Source organism: Corvus brachyrhynchos, unplaced genomic scaffold (genome assembly GCF_000691975.1).
Source record: "Corvus brachyrhynchos isolate BGI_N302 unplaced genomic scaffold, ASM69197v1 scaffold266, whole genome shotgun sequence".
In the NCBI taxonomy this organism is placed as follows: Eukaryota; Metazoa; Chordata; class Aves; order Passeriformes; family Corvidae; genus Corvus; species Corvus brachyrhynchos.
Window position 1 is genome coordinate 501,442 of NW_008238633.1, and position 16,791 is coordinate 518,232.

The 16,791-nt window shown below is 41.9% G+C and overlaps 1 protein-coding gene across 5 annotated transcripts in view; it reads left to right on the forward strand.

Annotated features, from left to right (window-relative positions):
* Nucleotides 1-16,791, forward strand: part of FAM120A (family with sequence similarity 120A) — a 42,128-nt gene that overhangs the window by 13,041 nt on the left and 12,296 nt on the right. For 3 of the 5 annotated variants that reach the window (XM_017737322.1, XM_008636018.2, XM_017737324.1), the window contains exons 4-11: nt 185-281; nt 1,366-1,466; nt 1,757-2,040; nt 2,729-2,816; nt 6,161-6,385; nt 8,758-8,932; nt 14,640-14,889; nt 15,756-15,870. In XM_017737322.1, coding sequence (XP_017592811.1) covers nt 185-281; nt 1,366-1,466; nt 1,757-2,040; nt 2,729-2,816; nt 6,161-6,385; nt 8,758-8,932; nt 14,640-14,889; nt 15,756-15,870 — 1,335 coding nt within the window. The remainder of the gene's footprint in view (nt 1-184; nt 282-1,365; nt 1,467-1,756; nt 2,041-2,728; nt 2,817-6,160; nt 6,386-8,757; nt 8,933-14,639; nt 14,890-15,755; nt 15,871-16,791) is intronic. The other 2 variants (XM_017737323.1, XM_008636019.2) reach the window with 1 other exon arrangement.

Sequence of the window (16,791 nt, forward strand, 5' to 3'; positions counted from 1 at the left end):
ATGTTTAAACTTCACCCTTACATGGGTTGACATAACATTTCTTGTACTGGAGCACTGCTGCAGCCCTTGAGGGTCCCTAGGCATTAATCCTGAGATATGGTGTACATAACTACTGTACAGCCTTGTGCTGACCTACAGGTGACAAACCTGGATGTGCTTCTGACAGATTTTTTTTTTTTTTTAGTCTAGAACAGATGACAAAGTTACTCGGTTTAAGAGAGCGGTTGCTTATTACTCAGCAACTAATAAACCTATGCCATTTCATCCACCACATTACCTAGGTAAGTAATGACAGCAGCCAGGCTTTTTGTGTTAACTAACACCTGGAATAACCCTAAATCAGAAATTGTATTGGTGGCAGCATCTACAAAAGTGTTTGTATCTTCTGGCAATTCTCACTGACCCTTGAAGATGAGGTTTCAGAAGAAGGTTTTTATAGGATATGTGCTGAGGTTGTGTTCTTGCCCCAGAAGAGAGCAACCTGGTTTACTTTTCTTCTTGGCTATTGCAGCATCCATTCTGGCATTGGGACTTGAGAGAGATGATGCTGTGAACAACTGAAGTCTGGTGTCCATTCACATTCATGAGGACAGGACCTCTTTCTGGCCATTAAAACATATTTACTGTTTCTCACTGGCCTTGCTGACATGTTTCAGAAATCCCTTTATAGTCTTTGATTTTTTGATGTCATAAGAAACCTGCTTAAATTGCAGCCACACATTGTTGTGGTGTTGCAGATTATTCTCAGGCTTAAAAATTAAAATGTGTGATCACAGGATTTCCTACTCATGCCCCAATCTTAACACTAAAATGTCATTTTAGCTGAAATTTTCTGAAGATCATCAGTTACCATACTGGTACACTGACACAGATTTTTCCTGCTCTTTTTGAGGGTGTGGGAGGTCTTTATTTACATCCAAAGACCTGCATTAAAGGGTTTAGAGGCTCCCCTAGGTCAAATACTCAAATGACAAAATGCCAGCATTCTGCATCTGCGTGACGTTGGCAGCATCTTCATTGTGACATCTCTTGGGGTTTTTTTTTTCTTGTAAGCTGTCTTTGATTCCCAGGTAGAATAGGAATGTGTAGCAATGAGAGATACAAAGACCTGAAAGAAGGTGAGACACATAAAATACACTTCACAAGCTACAAAGTATTTTTATTGAAAGGCAAAAATGAATAAAACTGACTTAAAGACATAGGAGAAAACAGTAATGCTAACAGAACAAGAGTAAATGAACCATAGAAGCAAAAGGACAAACAGGGTAACATTTATGTCAAATACTGAGTGTTTTCATGAGTGTTTGGTTTTTTAGTTTGTTTTTTTTTTTCCCTTCTCTTTTCCCCTCCTCCCCTGCCATACAGCAGCCAGACCGAATCAGTTTGGTATGCCTGGGATAGTGCCACCATATGTTCCTTCTCAGATGCTTAACATTCCACAGACCTCACTACAAGCAAAACCTGTGGTAAGTGTAGCTTCTGCCCTGCTCCCTGGGAGAAGCCTGCTGTGCTCAGCAAACTGGAATCCAGGTGGGAAAGGTGGAGCCAGCTTTTTTAGAGTGGGCAGTCACTGACTGAATTTTAAATCTGGAACTGAAGTGGTGCTACAGACTCTGGTAGAACAGTTTTTGTGGATGCTCAAGATGGCTGAGTTTTAATGCATACATTTGGAAAAGGCCACTTGATTAAAGAATGTATTTTGTTTTAAAAGCAAAGCCTTATTTGACTTCACTCAAGAGTGATCCCTTTATTTTAGGCCCAGCAGATGTCCAGTCAGGGTGGGGCCCAAGGGCAGGGTCCATACCCATACAGCCTCTCTGAGCCAGCTATCACCTTGGAAACAGGTGGAAAAAGTCTGTCTGAGCAGAACAACTACAGTAACATTCCTCACGAAGGAAAACACACACCATTGTATGAACGGTCTTCTCCAATCAATCCAGCCCAGAGCGGGAGCCCTAATCATGTGGATTCAACCTATTTTCCTGCCTCTTCTACATCTTCGTCCTCTGACAATGATGAAGGCAATGGGGGTGCAGTGAAGTAAGTTTCTCATGAGGATATTCTCTTACTCAGCTTCTGCTAAAATAAATTTACTTTCAAAATCATTTACCTGTATCCTGAAAGTAAGAATCATAGAATCAATCATAGCATACCCTGAGTTGGAAGGGACCCAGAAGCATCATTGAAGTCCAGCTCCTGGCCCTGCAGAAGTCTGCAAATTAGTGATATGATAGACCTTAAAAAGATAGTTTTGGGTCACTATGACTGCAGACATGTGCATGGTTCAATCTCACCGCCGTGTTCCTTAATCAGGAATCCAAAACCAAATAGTGTTGGGTGTTTTTTCTCTTCTGCCCTTATGTTTTATTGAGAGAGTGAGGTTTTGGTAAATGTCATAAAGCCTTCCAGTCCTTTACATTGTGTAAAAAAATCTTCCTACTTCACAGTATAATTCATTAAAATTTCAGAAGCTAAAAGCTATGGAACTTCACTGAACTTGTAGTGTTTACACTTCCTAAATTTGGGGATAATGTGACTTTGCAAAGGAACCTAATGTGAATGTCAGAAATTTTTTTTGAAGACTCGTGCAAATGGACATTTTTAATAGAAAGCATCCCTTAAAATCAGAATGTCTTGCCCAAAATTCCAGTCACAGACACCAAGGATTTATTTCACTGTCTCTCAAACTGCATTTTAGTATGATGTTTTTCTTTCTGCTGTCCTTCAGCCATGTCAGTGGGAACAAAATAGGCTGGGAAAAGCCAGGAACCCAGTCAGAAGGTCAAACACGTGGAGAGCTGGGAGACCAAACAAAGGTATTTCCTTAAATTCCAAACATCACAGTTTATTACTTTGTGTTAAAGCTTTACAGCAAATTCGGGGGAGGATTTCCAATATTGATCCATAGTATTTAGTGCAAACCTTTACACTTCTTTGTGAATTACAAAACAACAGCTTTAGAGTACAGGAGGGAGGTTTCCAAGGGAGCATATACATAAAAACAAACATTAAATAGGATGTGTAAAAAAATGCTAGATACAAACCAGGAACAAGTCAATAACTTTGTGTGGCCCTTAGCCAACTATCTCACCCTCAGATGTTGCTCTCTGGGTTTCCAGTAGTGCATGTTGGACTTTGAGGAAGGAGTGTAACAGTCCGGGTGTCCATGGAGTCAGAGTCCACATCCTGTAACCCACAGTGCAGTAAGCACAGCTCTGACACCATCAGTGTTAGCCACAGGCCACTGCAGGTGTATTAGAGCTCAGCTGAGGAGTTAAAAGTCCTTTATAACTGCATGGTAGGAATTTCACATACTACTTGTTAAAGTAGCTCTGTGGGACCAGTTAGTGTTGCTGCTTAACTAGGTAAGGATGGGCTAGGTAAGCCCTTCATAAAGATTTATCATTATTAAATTTAAGATTTCAAACCACTGTTCAATCAAGAATATGGTGGCCTCTATGCCGAGTTTGAGCTGTGTTTGGAAAGAATATTCAGAGCATTTGCACTTAATATCTCTGTGCCTTGATGGTGGAGCTGTATACCAGCTGTTAACTCTGTCAAAAAACCCCTGATCCTGAGTTAGTTACACTGTAAGCAAACAACATTTTCCCTGTACTTTGGCATAGGAATTCCAGTAAACTTGGGCTTTTGTGCTTAAAATATCAAGTGGATGATTTCATCCGTCAGCGATTATTATTTCTACAGGCTATGCCTGTAGGATAGCTGTGTCTGCCTGGAGATTAGTCACCGTATGCAAATGCTAATTTGACCTATTACATTCCTTTCTTCTCTGCTGGGCTGGGCCGTGTGTGTGCAGCCCTGTGGGTCCCCGCAGCCCTGAGTGTGTCCTTTCCCAGGGACAGCCCCCACACCGAGCCAGAGCTGTACAAGCACTTTCCAATGGATGTGTGCACGCAGGCTGACTTAAACATATCCTGTTTAATGTATTGGTGCTCCTGAGCTTTACTTGCCTAGTTTTTTTAATATTATTAAACCGCTTCTTCAGCCCTCAGTAGCAGGAGAAGGCAGAAGTATCTGCTGAGCACAACAGGAAGGATTGTGAGTACGTTTTGTAAATGAACTTATTTCCTAGAGAGGTGAACATTAATGACTGAAAAAAGAGGTAGTACTTCCTTAAGAAGTTGCCCAGAGAAGGTACCCCATCCCTGGAAGTGTCCAAGGCTGGGTTGGACGGGGCTTGGAGCAACCTGGGATAGTGGAAGTGTCCCTGCCCATGGCAGGGGTGGAATGAGGTGGTCTCAAAGGTCCCTTCCAATCTGTGATTCTATGAAGATTTCAACCGAGTGAGCTGTGTGAATCTCTGAGGTAAAGTCCTGAAAATCCAGCTAAGATCAGGCAGGTAGCAGCAGTCTTGACACTCCTTTCCTTGACTTAAATGTCAAAATTCCTTGCAGTTATCTCACAGTGTGATTCTACATGACAAAGGTAAGCTCCTCTCATTTGGGTGGATGCATATTTCTAGAGAAAAAAATCCCCTTTTAACTTTGGTGTTTCCTCAGCTTAGGTGTTGGAATATTGCTGGAGCAGATGCAGGAAGAAACTGGGTAGTGCAGTCGGGGAAAGCATTGCTGTCATGTGGGGCTTTTTGTCTTCTTTCTTCCCTGTGTGCCCCCAGTAATTGATAGTTCTGTAAACTTCTCGCTGTGGTTCACTATTGGTGACTTACAGTTGTTGGGGTAGTAGAAGACAGGGACAGAAGTCTTTAACCTGATATAGAAATATTTGATACTATAACACAGATTTAATAAAGCTGTGCTATGAAAGCATTTGGTGTTAGCATGTGGTGTTGGGAGTGTTCTGGTTTACAGGTTTTAACCATTTCATCTATATATTTTCATTTTTATAACTCAAATGAAGTCCATATTGCCAACATTTAAAATGCAATCTTTCAATAGCGTCCTCTTTGGCTGTGTGATTAAAGTGTCATCTGAAAACAAGGTTTCCCTTTGATATCTTGCTAGAGTCTGTTTTTACTACCTACACCATTCTGTAGAAGATTTTTGGAAGTAGTGTGGGGTTTTTTGTTGTTTGCATGCAGGTTTGTATTTTTCATGGGTCTGAAGGGAACCACCTGAGCTTGTTTGGGCCTATTTTTTATGTTACGTGTTCTGTGGGATTTCATGCTTTGGCCATTTCTGTTTCAGCTTTGCTTTTCAAGTCTTAGGAAGCATGTGAACTTCTTTACACATATTGTGAAAATACTCATGCATGAGTATTATCAAGTGATCAAATTTTGGTCTTAAAAGTTTTTACTATTGCTATAATAATTTGTAGGCATGAAACTAACATGAGCTCTTAAGCTAAAACCAGCTTTCGGTTTTGAAGACCAGGATTTTTAGGAATGAACTCTAATTTTTTTTTTTTTTGTCATATCCATGAGAAATCAACATAAATCCTTATAAAGGCTGGGAGGTTTACAGTATATTTTTATGCATCATATTTTTCCCGTAAGTTTATGGACTGCATTTCTAGAACTGGAATAGAATGCCACTTTAATCTTTCAGTCAGAAAACTCTGCCATTTTCTCTTACAATCTTCTCAGACAAAAGAGCTTTTATGTTACAAAAAAAACCCCAACCAACCATAAAACCCAACAACATTTACCAGACTTTTGAGTTTGGACACTGTGTATTTTACATGTTACACAATTGAACTATGTTATTTTCCCTGTTTTGTCTAGAATTGCAAGCTGAGAAGGGCTATGTTTATGGAAGTCATAGATAAATTACAGACTATGTGGCTGTCAGTTAACACATTGAGTTGGGAGTATCTTGGAAATACTGAGTTGAGAGGCCATTCATAGGTCATTAAAAGGCCATCAGTCCACTTTTGCATTATGCAGTTAAAATTTTTTTTAAAAATAGCAATTACTGTTGCTGTTAATAAGTTAAAAGTTTTATCGTAATATTTATTTTCGTAGTAATTTGGTTCCACTAGCAGACAATGGCTGAAGGTTTCTGTTTCCTGAAAACCTTGCAGCCAGCTTTGGATAATGTATTCTGCACACTGCAACAGCGTGATGCGAGGATTTATTGTTTTCATTGGGGGTGAGGGAGGAAGTTTGCTGTTTCTCTTGGCTGATCTCCTGGTATGTTTCTGGATACATCCAAAGCACTTTATTTTGTATGTTCTGTTACAGGCAGAAGGTTCCTCTAGTGCTTCTTCAGGAAGTCAGGCAGCTGATGTCAAAGGGAATCAAACCAGTAATCCACAAATCCCATGCCTGTTGTCCATGCCCACCAGAAACCACATGGATATTACTACCCCTCCATTACCTCCGGTAGCACCTGAAGTATTACGAGTGGCAGAGCACAGGCACAAGAAGGGGTTAATGTATCCCTACATCTTTCATGTCCTAACTAAGGTATGATATTTTAAAATGAGGTACTGTGAGATAATGATTCTGTGAAGATAATTGTCCTGGCATTTCTGGCTAAAGAGTATCAGATTTTTACATCGTTTTTAATGCTCTAAGTTCTGGTCCCTTTTCAGTCTTTTGAACCAGTTTTCCCCCCATTTTCTAACCACTGATCTGGTACATTGTTCCAATAAATATGAGGTTACGATAATTAGAAGTATTTATTTACAAAATTAATTTTTTTTCCCCAGCTATATGCAGATATTCGTATATCTCTATGCATAGGTGTATATGTCTCTGTGTGTATGTTTATGCAGAGTCCATTTCCATCTAAAAATTCCAGTGCATGTGCTTTGGTGTCTGTGCCAAGTCTTTTCTATTTTCAGTGTTCTGAAGTACTGAGATTGTTTTCCCTCCCATCTGATCCCTCCCATTGCTGATAGCTGGCCCCAAAGAAACACAGCAGCTCTAAGAAATCCCTTTTGTACCAGCAGCTAGCAAAATGGCACTGTCCCCATTCCTGTTAACCTTTATTCACCTTAAAAATCCTCATCAGGACAATAAGGACCGCAGGGAGGTCTGACATCCATCAAACTAAAAGTTACTGCATCGAGGTTGAGGTTTGGATTTCCTATTTCCCATTTGTTTGTTTAGTACCACAGCTCATGTTGCTGTCATGTTCTTACACTTTTTTGTCAAAGAGAAGTGAAGAATCAAAAGGTCTGTGAAGACCATTGATGTCAGGTCTGTTTCACACTTTGCACAGCCAAATATTCTTAGCATGTTTAAATACTACTTGATGTTTAGTCACAGAATCACAGAATCATTTAGGTTAGAAAAGATCTTTAAGATCATTGAGTACAATTGCTAACCCAGCACTGCCAAGGCCACCACTGAACCATGTCCCCAGCTGCCCCATCTACGTGGCTTTTAAATCCCTCCAGGGAGGGGGACTCCACCACTGCCACCTAAAGCCATTTCCTTTGTCCTGTCCCTGTTCCCTGGAAGCAGAGCTCACTCCCCCCTGGCTGCCCCCTCCTGTCAGGGAGTTGTGCAGAGCCACAAGGTCCCCCCTGAGCCTCCTTTGCTCCAGGCTGAGCCCCTTTCCCAGCTCCCTCAGCTCCTTCCCAGCTCTGTTCCCTTCTCTGGACATGCTCCAGCCCCTCAAGGTCATTCTTGTTGTGAGGAGCCCAAAACTGACCCCAGGAGCTGAGGTGGGGCTTCACCAGTGCCCAGCACAGGGGATGGGCACTGCCCTGGTCCTGCTGCCCCACCATGGCTGGAACAGGCCTGGGTGCCCTGGTCCTTCTTGCCCACCTGGGCTCCTGTTCAGCTGCTGCCACCAGCACCCCCAGGGCCTTTCCTGCCGGGCCCTTTCCAGCCCCTCTGGCTCAGCCTGGAGCTGCAGAGGGTCTCTGTGACCCTAGTGCAGAGCTGTTGAACCTTGTGGTGGAATTATGGGGATTCTTCAGAAATGGACACGTGTTCCAGGTTATGTTGCTGTTACTGAGAGAGACCTTTTAGACACAACCTTAAACCTAAGGTAGTTTTGTCGAAGTTAAACCTGACAATATCCTAATGTAATCACTTCAAGGTGTCACCTTCAGGATTCATTACTAGGATAGTTTAAATAGGTTTTTTTTTAAGAGAAAGTAGCACAATGGAGTGTTTTCTTGTCAGTGTTAAAAATAAAGGTTGATTTTTGGGGGCAGTGCAGTCAGTTGTTCTCCAAGAATATCCTAACATGTTTGGATATGCAGTTATAGAAAACAGTGCTGTTTTGAGAGAAAATCTTGGAAGGTTCTTTTGTGCTTTTTTCTTAAAAGGTATAAAACACTAAATTTTTTGCATACATGTATTCAAACCTAACCTTACTCGAGTAATTCCCAGATAGGTGGTTTTGTCCAGGTGTGCTCATGCATTGTTTTTCACATTGAGTCCCCAATATTGTTTCAAATCCTGCAGCAAAGACTGGTGTTTTTAGACAGCATGAATATTTTTTGAAATAACTGCCTGAAATGTAGATCAGCTTCAGATGTGTTTGGCTGTCTAAAAGCACGTTGCTCTATTTCCATGTGTACTGTTTTTTCAAGTGCCTGTATTAAAAGTACAATATTTAGTTAATCCTCACATGTAGCTAGTCCAGACAAACAAATATGTGTGTGATGGAGAAGGGCAAGAGGAAAGCAACAGAACCTGGAGGAAATGAGGCAGGCTGGGTTAATCCTAACCCGAGCTGAGATCCGCTTTATTACTGAATCACATTTGTCTTGACTAGCTGACATGTGTATTAGGGTTGGATTGGGTTCCCGTGCATACCTAAGTGCTTTTTGTTCACTGTAACATGTCATATTTCTCTGCTTTCTTTCATGCCAAAGGGTGAAATCAAAATTGCCGTTTCTATAGAAGATGAAGCCAACAAAGACTTGCCTCCTGCTGCTCTCCTGTATAGGCCAGTGCGTCAGTATGTTTACGGAGTCCTGTTTAGTTTGGCAGAAAGCAGAAAGAAAACTGAAAGGCTTGCTTTTAGAAAGAACAGACTTCCACCAGAATGTACGTACTGCAGAACCCATGCTTTATTCCTCTTCCCTTTGCTGTGGTTTCAGAGCCGCTTGTACCATGATGTGAATGGGAATTGTTGCTAAGATCCTGTCAGGGTAGCTGATGCCAGAGGAATTTTGGGCTTATTGGATACCATGGATAAGAGAAAAAGATATTGTTAATTTGAAATTTTATTTCCTATTGTAGTTTAAGAACTATAAATGTTGCCATTTCTAAGCAAGCTCTGAGGTTTGGCTTTGAATGTCTGCTTAAGCTGCTGCCAGACCTGCAGTGAGTGATGTCAGCTTGTGATGTCATTTCTGTGTATGGCAGCACTGGATTTTAGGAAACTTCTATTCTCTGTACATGCATACAAATCTCCCTGCGTTTTTAAAAAATGAGAGGTGCACAGGTTAACTTGCCCTGTCTTCCCAAATGTGTCCCTGAAGGTACCTCAGGGAAATTTGTAAGTATCTTGTGTATTTCAGGTATTGGCATATAAAAACCTAGTTTCAACCCCACAGAAATCAGAGTGTAATGTAACCAAAGGTAGACCTGGGTGAGGACAGACTAAACTTTTGCAAGCAACCTTGTCAGAAGATCCTTTGACTTGTTCAGAGAGATGGATGTTAATCTTCTCATTAATCTGGAAGTTGTCTTCTTAAGTCTTCAGTTTCCAGGAATTACTACCATTCTAGTCCTTGTTCTAGAGTGTTTTTGTTATAATGAAATGCATGCAAGGAAATGACTGAACTTTGCAGTAGCAGCTTATAAAGGTTACAGGAATGCTGAAGCATTCAGTGCATGGCACCAGCAGCACAAGTATTTAAATGTAGGAGTCTGCTGTCACTATGCTAAATCTAAGAATCAGATATTTGGAATGTATGAAATCATCATTCACAGGTTTCGTGTGTAAAAGGATAAAAATAATTATCAGTTGTAAACTTTGTATTCATTCCCTTTGCTCTTTCCATTTGTAATTGTGAAATGTTTTTGTACATTTGTAGTGAAAATTATAATCTCCCAATGATGTTTGAAAAGCCATTTATCTTTGCCAGTTACTTTGTGGGAATCAGTATTTACCCTGTTTGAATAATACCTCAGCACACATACAAACTTCTTACTTCTTAAAACTCACACAGCATAGTACTATTTTGGGTTACAAGGTTATTTGAGGATTAAAACAGTGATTTTATTTGCAGTCTTCATTTATCCTCATGAGACTTCTGTCCTGAAAAGTGTACTACAGCCTGTTTTTTGGTGAAGTAGCTGAATGCTGGAGGTCCACTTCAGGTTTAATCTTGTAAACCTAGAAAGTTCTCTGTAGGCTGCTGGAGAAGCCTATATAATCTCTATTTTCTCTTCATTTATCCTGCTTTCCAGAGTTTATTCTTAGTGGAGGGTAAGCACACTGCTGCTGACTTGGTTTAGTTACAGGAGCTCTGGCAAATCTTGCTGTAGGACGTATTCAGCTACTGACCTACTTCTAGCTTAGGACTGACCAAGCTCTTAAAAAAGCAAAAACCAATTTGAACACATGCCCAGAAGTTCCTTGCTTCGCTGCAAAGCTGGCAGTGCCGGTAAAGATGGGTTGGGGCTGCTGTGCAGGTGTGGGGTATGAAAGGGCTCTGGTGCAGGAACGCCTTTATTTTGGTTGGCTCTCTTACAGAGCAGCAAGACTTGGGCAGTCTGTCCAAGATGTGAGGAGGGGACAGTGTCTGAAGCACTGATTAGCCCTCTCTAATTTTTCTGAGGACCCAGGCTATAATGAACTAGGTGCTCATTCTGCTCCAGTGTCTAAATTATTTTGCTGCTCTCAAAAATGAGTAAGTTATGAAACACAGTAATGAAGACAATTAAGAGAAAATTTAGGGATTAAGATATGTTAAGAGAATTAAGAAATTAGTTTCTGAAGAAATGTAAATAGTCCTTAAGATTTATGTAGAGAGGTAATGAATATTAATATCGGAAATCCTGTCATGTTTGTTGTGCAAACCTAACATTGGCAACTTAATAATAGTGCCTGAATAATTGGCAAGGATATTGCATGTGAGGGTTATGGGAGGCTGGGAAAAATGCATAATAAACTGACACCTCAGGATTATTACTAAATATATAGATGGCAAGATAATGGGTCTTTCATGAAACGGATGGGTTCTTGTCTTCTAAATCATTATTTTTTGTATGAAGTTGAAAAGCCAATGAGAAACAACAGAAGCAGCAATCAGTGGTGTTCCTCAGTAATCAGTGTCTGCTAAGTAATGCCTTTGCTGTACATGGCCTCGTCTCTGCTCCCAGAGGACAGGAGAGGCTGGGTCACAGAGTGCCTGATTGTGTTTGGCTGCCAAGGGCACGGTGCTGACTGTGCTGCCCTTCCCCCAGAGGGGGTAGAAACCAAGGGTCTCAACTTGCTCTGCTTGTCAAGCTCTGAAACAGGTTATTTCCATGTCCCGATAAATACATGTGTGTACTGAAACCATCTGCTCTTTCTGCTCAGTGGCGAAACGCACACTTGCTCAAGCTGTCAGAGCTCCTGGTTGGATCCCAAGGTTTGTTATTTTAAGCCCAGCCACCTTGTGATGTGCTGTTCCCCATCATGGATGTACTCAGCCGGTGCTGGCCTTGCCAAGAGGAAAGCCGTGTCTCTTGGGCAGTAGCCCTCGTGCAAAATCAAGCGTGCTGAGCTCAAGCTGTGCTGTCAGGAAGGATTGTAAGGTTAAAAATTACAGTTAATGAATAAGACCAGAACTACTGGAGCTGTGCTTGGCAACCAGAGCTCTGCTGGGGTGCTGTGGCTGGTGCCTTCAGAGCCTGTAACAGCACTCAGAAGTTCATCAGGCAGGTTACTGTTGTGCAGGTTGATGCTGACCCCCTTTGCTTGGATTGACCTTAGCATGTTGTGAGGGCACTGTTGAAAGCAGAAGTCCATAGATTGTGTGGTGCCTTGGGCCTCTGTGGGTATTCAAACCTGCTGATGAGCAGTAGGATGAGGTTGGTATGAAAACAGTAGAATCACCATGGTAATGGGGCTGAACGTTATAATGGGGCTGATCCTAGTTGTAGTCAACGTAGTTTTCAGGGTAGGCACTGCTCATTTCTCAGTGGAAGTCATGGGAGAAAATGCCATAGGTCCCTGTGAGGACAGAGATTCTGGCAGCTGAGGATGCAGTGAGTTTGGCAGCAGTCTCAGTACAGATTTGTCAAAGGTTTAAGAAATGCCCTGGACAAATTAGTGGATATGGACAAGTCCTGAATTCATCTGTTAGGTTAAATGCTGATTTTGGATGGACAGTGCTACAGTTGCTTGTCAATGGATTCAGCTGCAATTCCTCGTCCCCGTCACTCAGAGAGGAAACTGTATTCCAGCCCACTAGATAAACCTTCATGTTAAACCTTTCCACAAGAAGCATGGTTACCTGCATCCAGCTCTGGGTCCTCAGCACAGGGCATGGACCTGGAGAAGCAAGTCCAGAGAAGGCCATGAAGATGTTCTGAGGGCTGGAACACTTCTGTTACAGAGACACTCTGGGAAGACTCTTTAGCTTAGAGAAGAGAGGGCTCCAGGGAGACTTAGAACCCCCTTCCAGTACCTAACGGGACTCCAAGAGAGCTGGAGATAAACTTTGGACAAGGGCCTGGAGTGGCAGGACAATGGGAATGGCTTCCAGAGGGCAAATATGGGATATTGGGAAGAAATTCTTCCTTGTGAGAGTGGTGAGGCCCTGGCACAGGTTGCCCTGCCACAGCAGGGGATGGAACTTTAAGGGGTGGGCTTTAGGGTCTGTTTCCACTCCAGCCATTCTAGGGGTCTTGTATATTATTACTGTTTAGCACAATGTAGAAGCCAGTGCAGATCTCTAGTGTGACCTCTGTAGCATGTGCCTGAAGAACAGGCTGAGGTGTTCTTCCTGTGGCCTTCATGTCACAGAGCCATGGAGGTTCTCATCCACAGATTAAAAGCTTTGAACCAGATTTGAGTGTTGAAACCTAAGATAGAAAACATAGATGTAAAACATTCTCTTCTTCTAAGCTTAAGGTCTTTATGTGTTCAGTGTAAGTGAAAGAAACATCAGGGAAACACTGGTGGTGTGTACAGCATTACTTCTGATATCTAAAGCAATTACAGTAGGGTTGAAAGCCCACATAAAATACATCCTTTTGTTTGTGTTTGCTGTTCTGGGCCTAAGCAAGCAGAGAAACCCGGAGAGATGAGCAGGGCAGGGTAGCTCTGCTGGCTCTTGGAGCCCATCTTTAGAGCGTGGTGGTGGATAAAACCTGGGAGCAACCAAAATAGAACATGATTTTATAGTGAGGCAACCAACTAAATATGTCAGAATGTTTATTTGCATTGTTGCGTGTGATCTTTGTAAAACTGCCCTGAGTTCTGTGAAGGGTAACTAATGCTAGGCTGGGTTTATTCCCGAAAAGCAGGAGAGCCTTTTGGGGTGTTCTAGAGTTTCTTCCTTTAGTCCTGACCATCACCTGTGCCGTGGTTTGCCTGCCCCTGGCTATACAATCACACGTTGGGCTGCTGCCCCATTGCTGAAGGAGGCTTTGTAGCTGTAGGCCTGTGCTGGCACCAGAAGGATGCATTCCCCAGGCTGTATCCAGTGGATTTCCAGCAGAAAGAGCAGGTCTGGGCTCCCGCAGGGAATCTCCCCAGGCTGTAACCTGAACCTGCACTAACAAGTTCCTTGAACCTTTCCACACTGCATAACTGGGCTCAGAGTTAGGGTGCAGGCACGCTGTGAACTGTGTCAGGCTCGGGGTTGCTCCAAGGCCAAAGGTATCGTGTCTCAGCCTTGACTTGAACTTGTGTTCTGTTCTGGTTGTCTTCAAATAGAAGGGAGATGATTTAGCAGCAATGTAGAGTGAACTGTCTTCGTGCTGATGTGGATGAAAGGGAGCTTAGGCACAAAGCCACTAACCTCTTCATAGACAGCAGTGCAATAAATGGGGAGGTTTATGTAAAGTGATGTTTTGTAACGTTTTTAGGGAGAAGAACTCCAAACCCACCTGTATTTGAGATCTCATTCCATTGTAGTAACTGAACAGCTACAGACAAGTATAATAATACCAGGTTTAAATATGATTCAGATAAAATCACTAGGATCATACTGTTCTTAAAAGAGCACATATGGGATATATTTGTGTTTATGTACTATTTTTATTTATCACTGTAAGTTTCTGATCACACACAAGTACTGTTGGATATGACAGTATGATCACACACAGATATGACACAGGTATTTAAGGGGAAAATTGCATTTTTAAGTTAAAATCACTGAATGGTTCAGATTGGAAGGGACCTTGAAGATCATCCATTTCCAATCCTCTGCCATGGGCAGGGACACCTTCCAGTAGAGCAGGTTTCTCCAAGCCCTGTCCACCCTGGCCTTGGACATTTCCAGGGGAAATTGTGCTGTTTGTTTTAGAAAAATAGTGTATTTCCTTTATGTTGTATATTAATTTGAAAATATTAGCACGACATTCCTAGTGTATGCATGTCTGTCTACACTTTAATTTGTCAGTGATCACAATGAAAGGATATTTCATGCAGGGTTTGAATTACCAGTTTGGCAGTGTAATCCAGCACACTATTGCAGTCTCAAAGTGATGCTTTTTGAATCAAAACCTCTTGCATGTGAAGTTTGAAATAAATGCTGGAATATGAAGCATTAGCTCAGCATGATTTCTTTCTGGTGTTGCCGTTCTGCAGTTTCACCGGTGATAATTAAGGAATGGGCTGCTTACAAAGGCAAATCTCCTCAGACCCCTGAGCTGGTGGAAGCCCTGGCCTTCAGAGAGTGGACCTGCCCAAACCTGAAGAAGCTGTGGCTGGGCAAAGCCGTGGAAGACAAGAACCGACGGATGAGGGCGTTTCTGGCCTGTATGCGATCAGACACACCAGCAATGCTCAACCCAACTAATGTGCCCACTCATCTTATGGTGCTCTGCTGTGTGCTGAGGTCAGTGTCACCTCCAGGGAAATCAGAGCCGAGGAAAGGTTCTACTGTGGGATCTCTGTGCAAAGTGTTAATTCGTATTTGCAGCCTCACTGGGAGAGGGGGTTTGGTTTGGTTATAGAATAGCATGTTGTGTAGTTCTTTGTCAGTCTCCAAAGGATTGACGGGAAGACAAAAAAGATCTTTTGTTGCAAAGAGGCTGTATCATTTGAATTAGTTCTTCCTTAGTGTACTCGAAGCTTCAGCTCAGTAAAAAACCAACTTTTGGGGCCTCAGAGGCTTGTGTGGGTGAAGTTGCACAGCAGAAGAGAGTCGTTCAGAGAAAGCTGCATAGCAGCTTATCAGGATGCAGAGCTTGCGGGATGATGCCTGTGGTGTGTGGAGCTCCCTGAGTTAGAATTACTCATCCAGTTGAGGTGATGATAATCAACAGTAGAAGTATTAATTCTGTATTTCAGCTTTCCAGAGAGAAAGTCACAAAGTCCAAAATCCTGAACTGTTTAATTTTCAGATTGAAAATTGACAGAGGAATTGGGAGATGCTTACATTTGGGGTAATTATTTAAGACAACTAGCGTGTAATTCTTTCAGAATCCAAGGTTAGCATCTTACACATGGTAAAATTTAAGTCATTTTTGAGAGTGATAAATAGAAATTTGTCTTTGGTTCTATTGAACTTCACCTTGCCTTTTGAGCACTAAAACACCATTTCTCCTTATAGAATAGTTAGTATGCAAAAAAAGTGGTATCTTAAAGGTCCTCTTTTCAGTGGCACAGCATGTTTCTCTCCTGTCACATGTTCTGTACATACACTGGGGATTTCAGACTTGCCCATTAAGAAGCCACTGACAGGACGTGCTTCCCTTACAGGTATATGGTACAGTGGCCGGGGGTGCGCATCCTGCGTCGCCAGGAACTCGATGCTTTCCTTGCCCAAGCATTGTCTCCAAAGCTCTATGAACCTGACCAGCTTCAGGAACTCAAGGTAATTCTTAACTATATCTTACATAATTTAAGAGATTAGTTTCCAGCTGATCTGGGAATTAACTGTAGTGGCTGATTTATATGTGCCTGTCTCACTGAAAGCCTTGCACAATCACCTATACTTTCCAAAATATTAATCTTAGTGGCTTGAAGTGTTGCAGAGATTCATAATCCATTCTGTTTCACTAATCAGAAAGGTAACTAAAATCCTAAACATGTCCTATGCTGCAGAACCTTTTCTCACAATTCATTAAGTAATTGTGTCTTGGAAGTTCAAAGATTGTGCTTCCATTGAAAAGATGAAGGAAAACAGATGCTGCTTCTCAGTGTGGCTGTTTTCAAACACTAACCTGGGTATTTTCTTATGATTCAGCATTCAAAAGATTTTTTCAGCTAAGTGTAAAAATGGAGCCTTATATAATCTTGAGTGGAAAAATGCAGGAGAAACAAGTAAAATAGTTTGTGAATTCTCAGAATTGTAGAAATCATTATTTTGAGGATTTTAAAAGTTAAAATCTCAAAGTGGTGTTACATGAAGTAAATACTGCTGGCTAACTGCTAGTTAGTGTGGTATTCTTGCTGTAGGTACACAGTGTAAAGCAGCAGGGAGGAAGTGGCCCTTGTTTCCCAGGTTGGTTCATGTTTACAGGTACACCCTGTGGAGGGGCACGGACATGAGCAGCAATCCTAGCACCCCTCTTCTCAGGAGAAACAGTAATTAGGCTCATGCAGATTCTAACTATTGGGCTTTTTTCCAAGGAATATTTTGTCACTGATGCCAGATCTGCAAGAGGATTCTCAAAGCAAGCACGTGGCTATTTTCTTTTCTGACGAGCTGACGAGCTAATAATGTTTTGGTTTAATAGTAATTGTTTTATTTTTCGATCATACATAAAGTGATGCAGATTACTTCCATAAGATA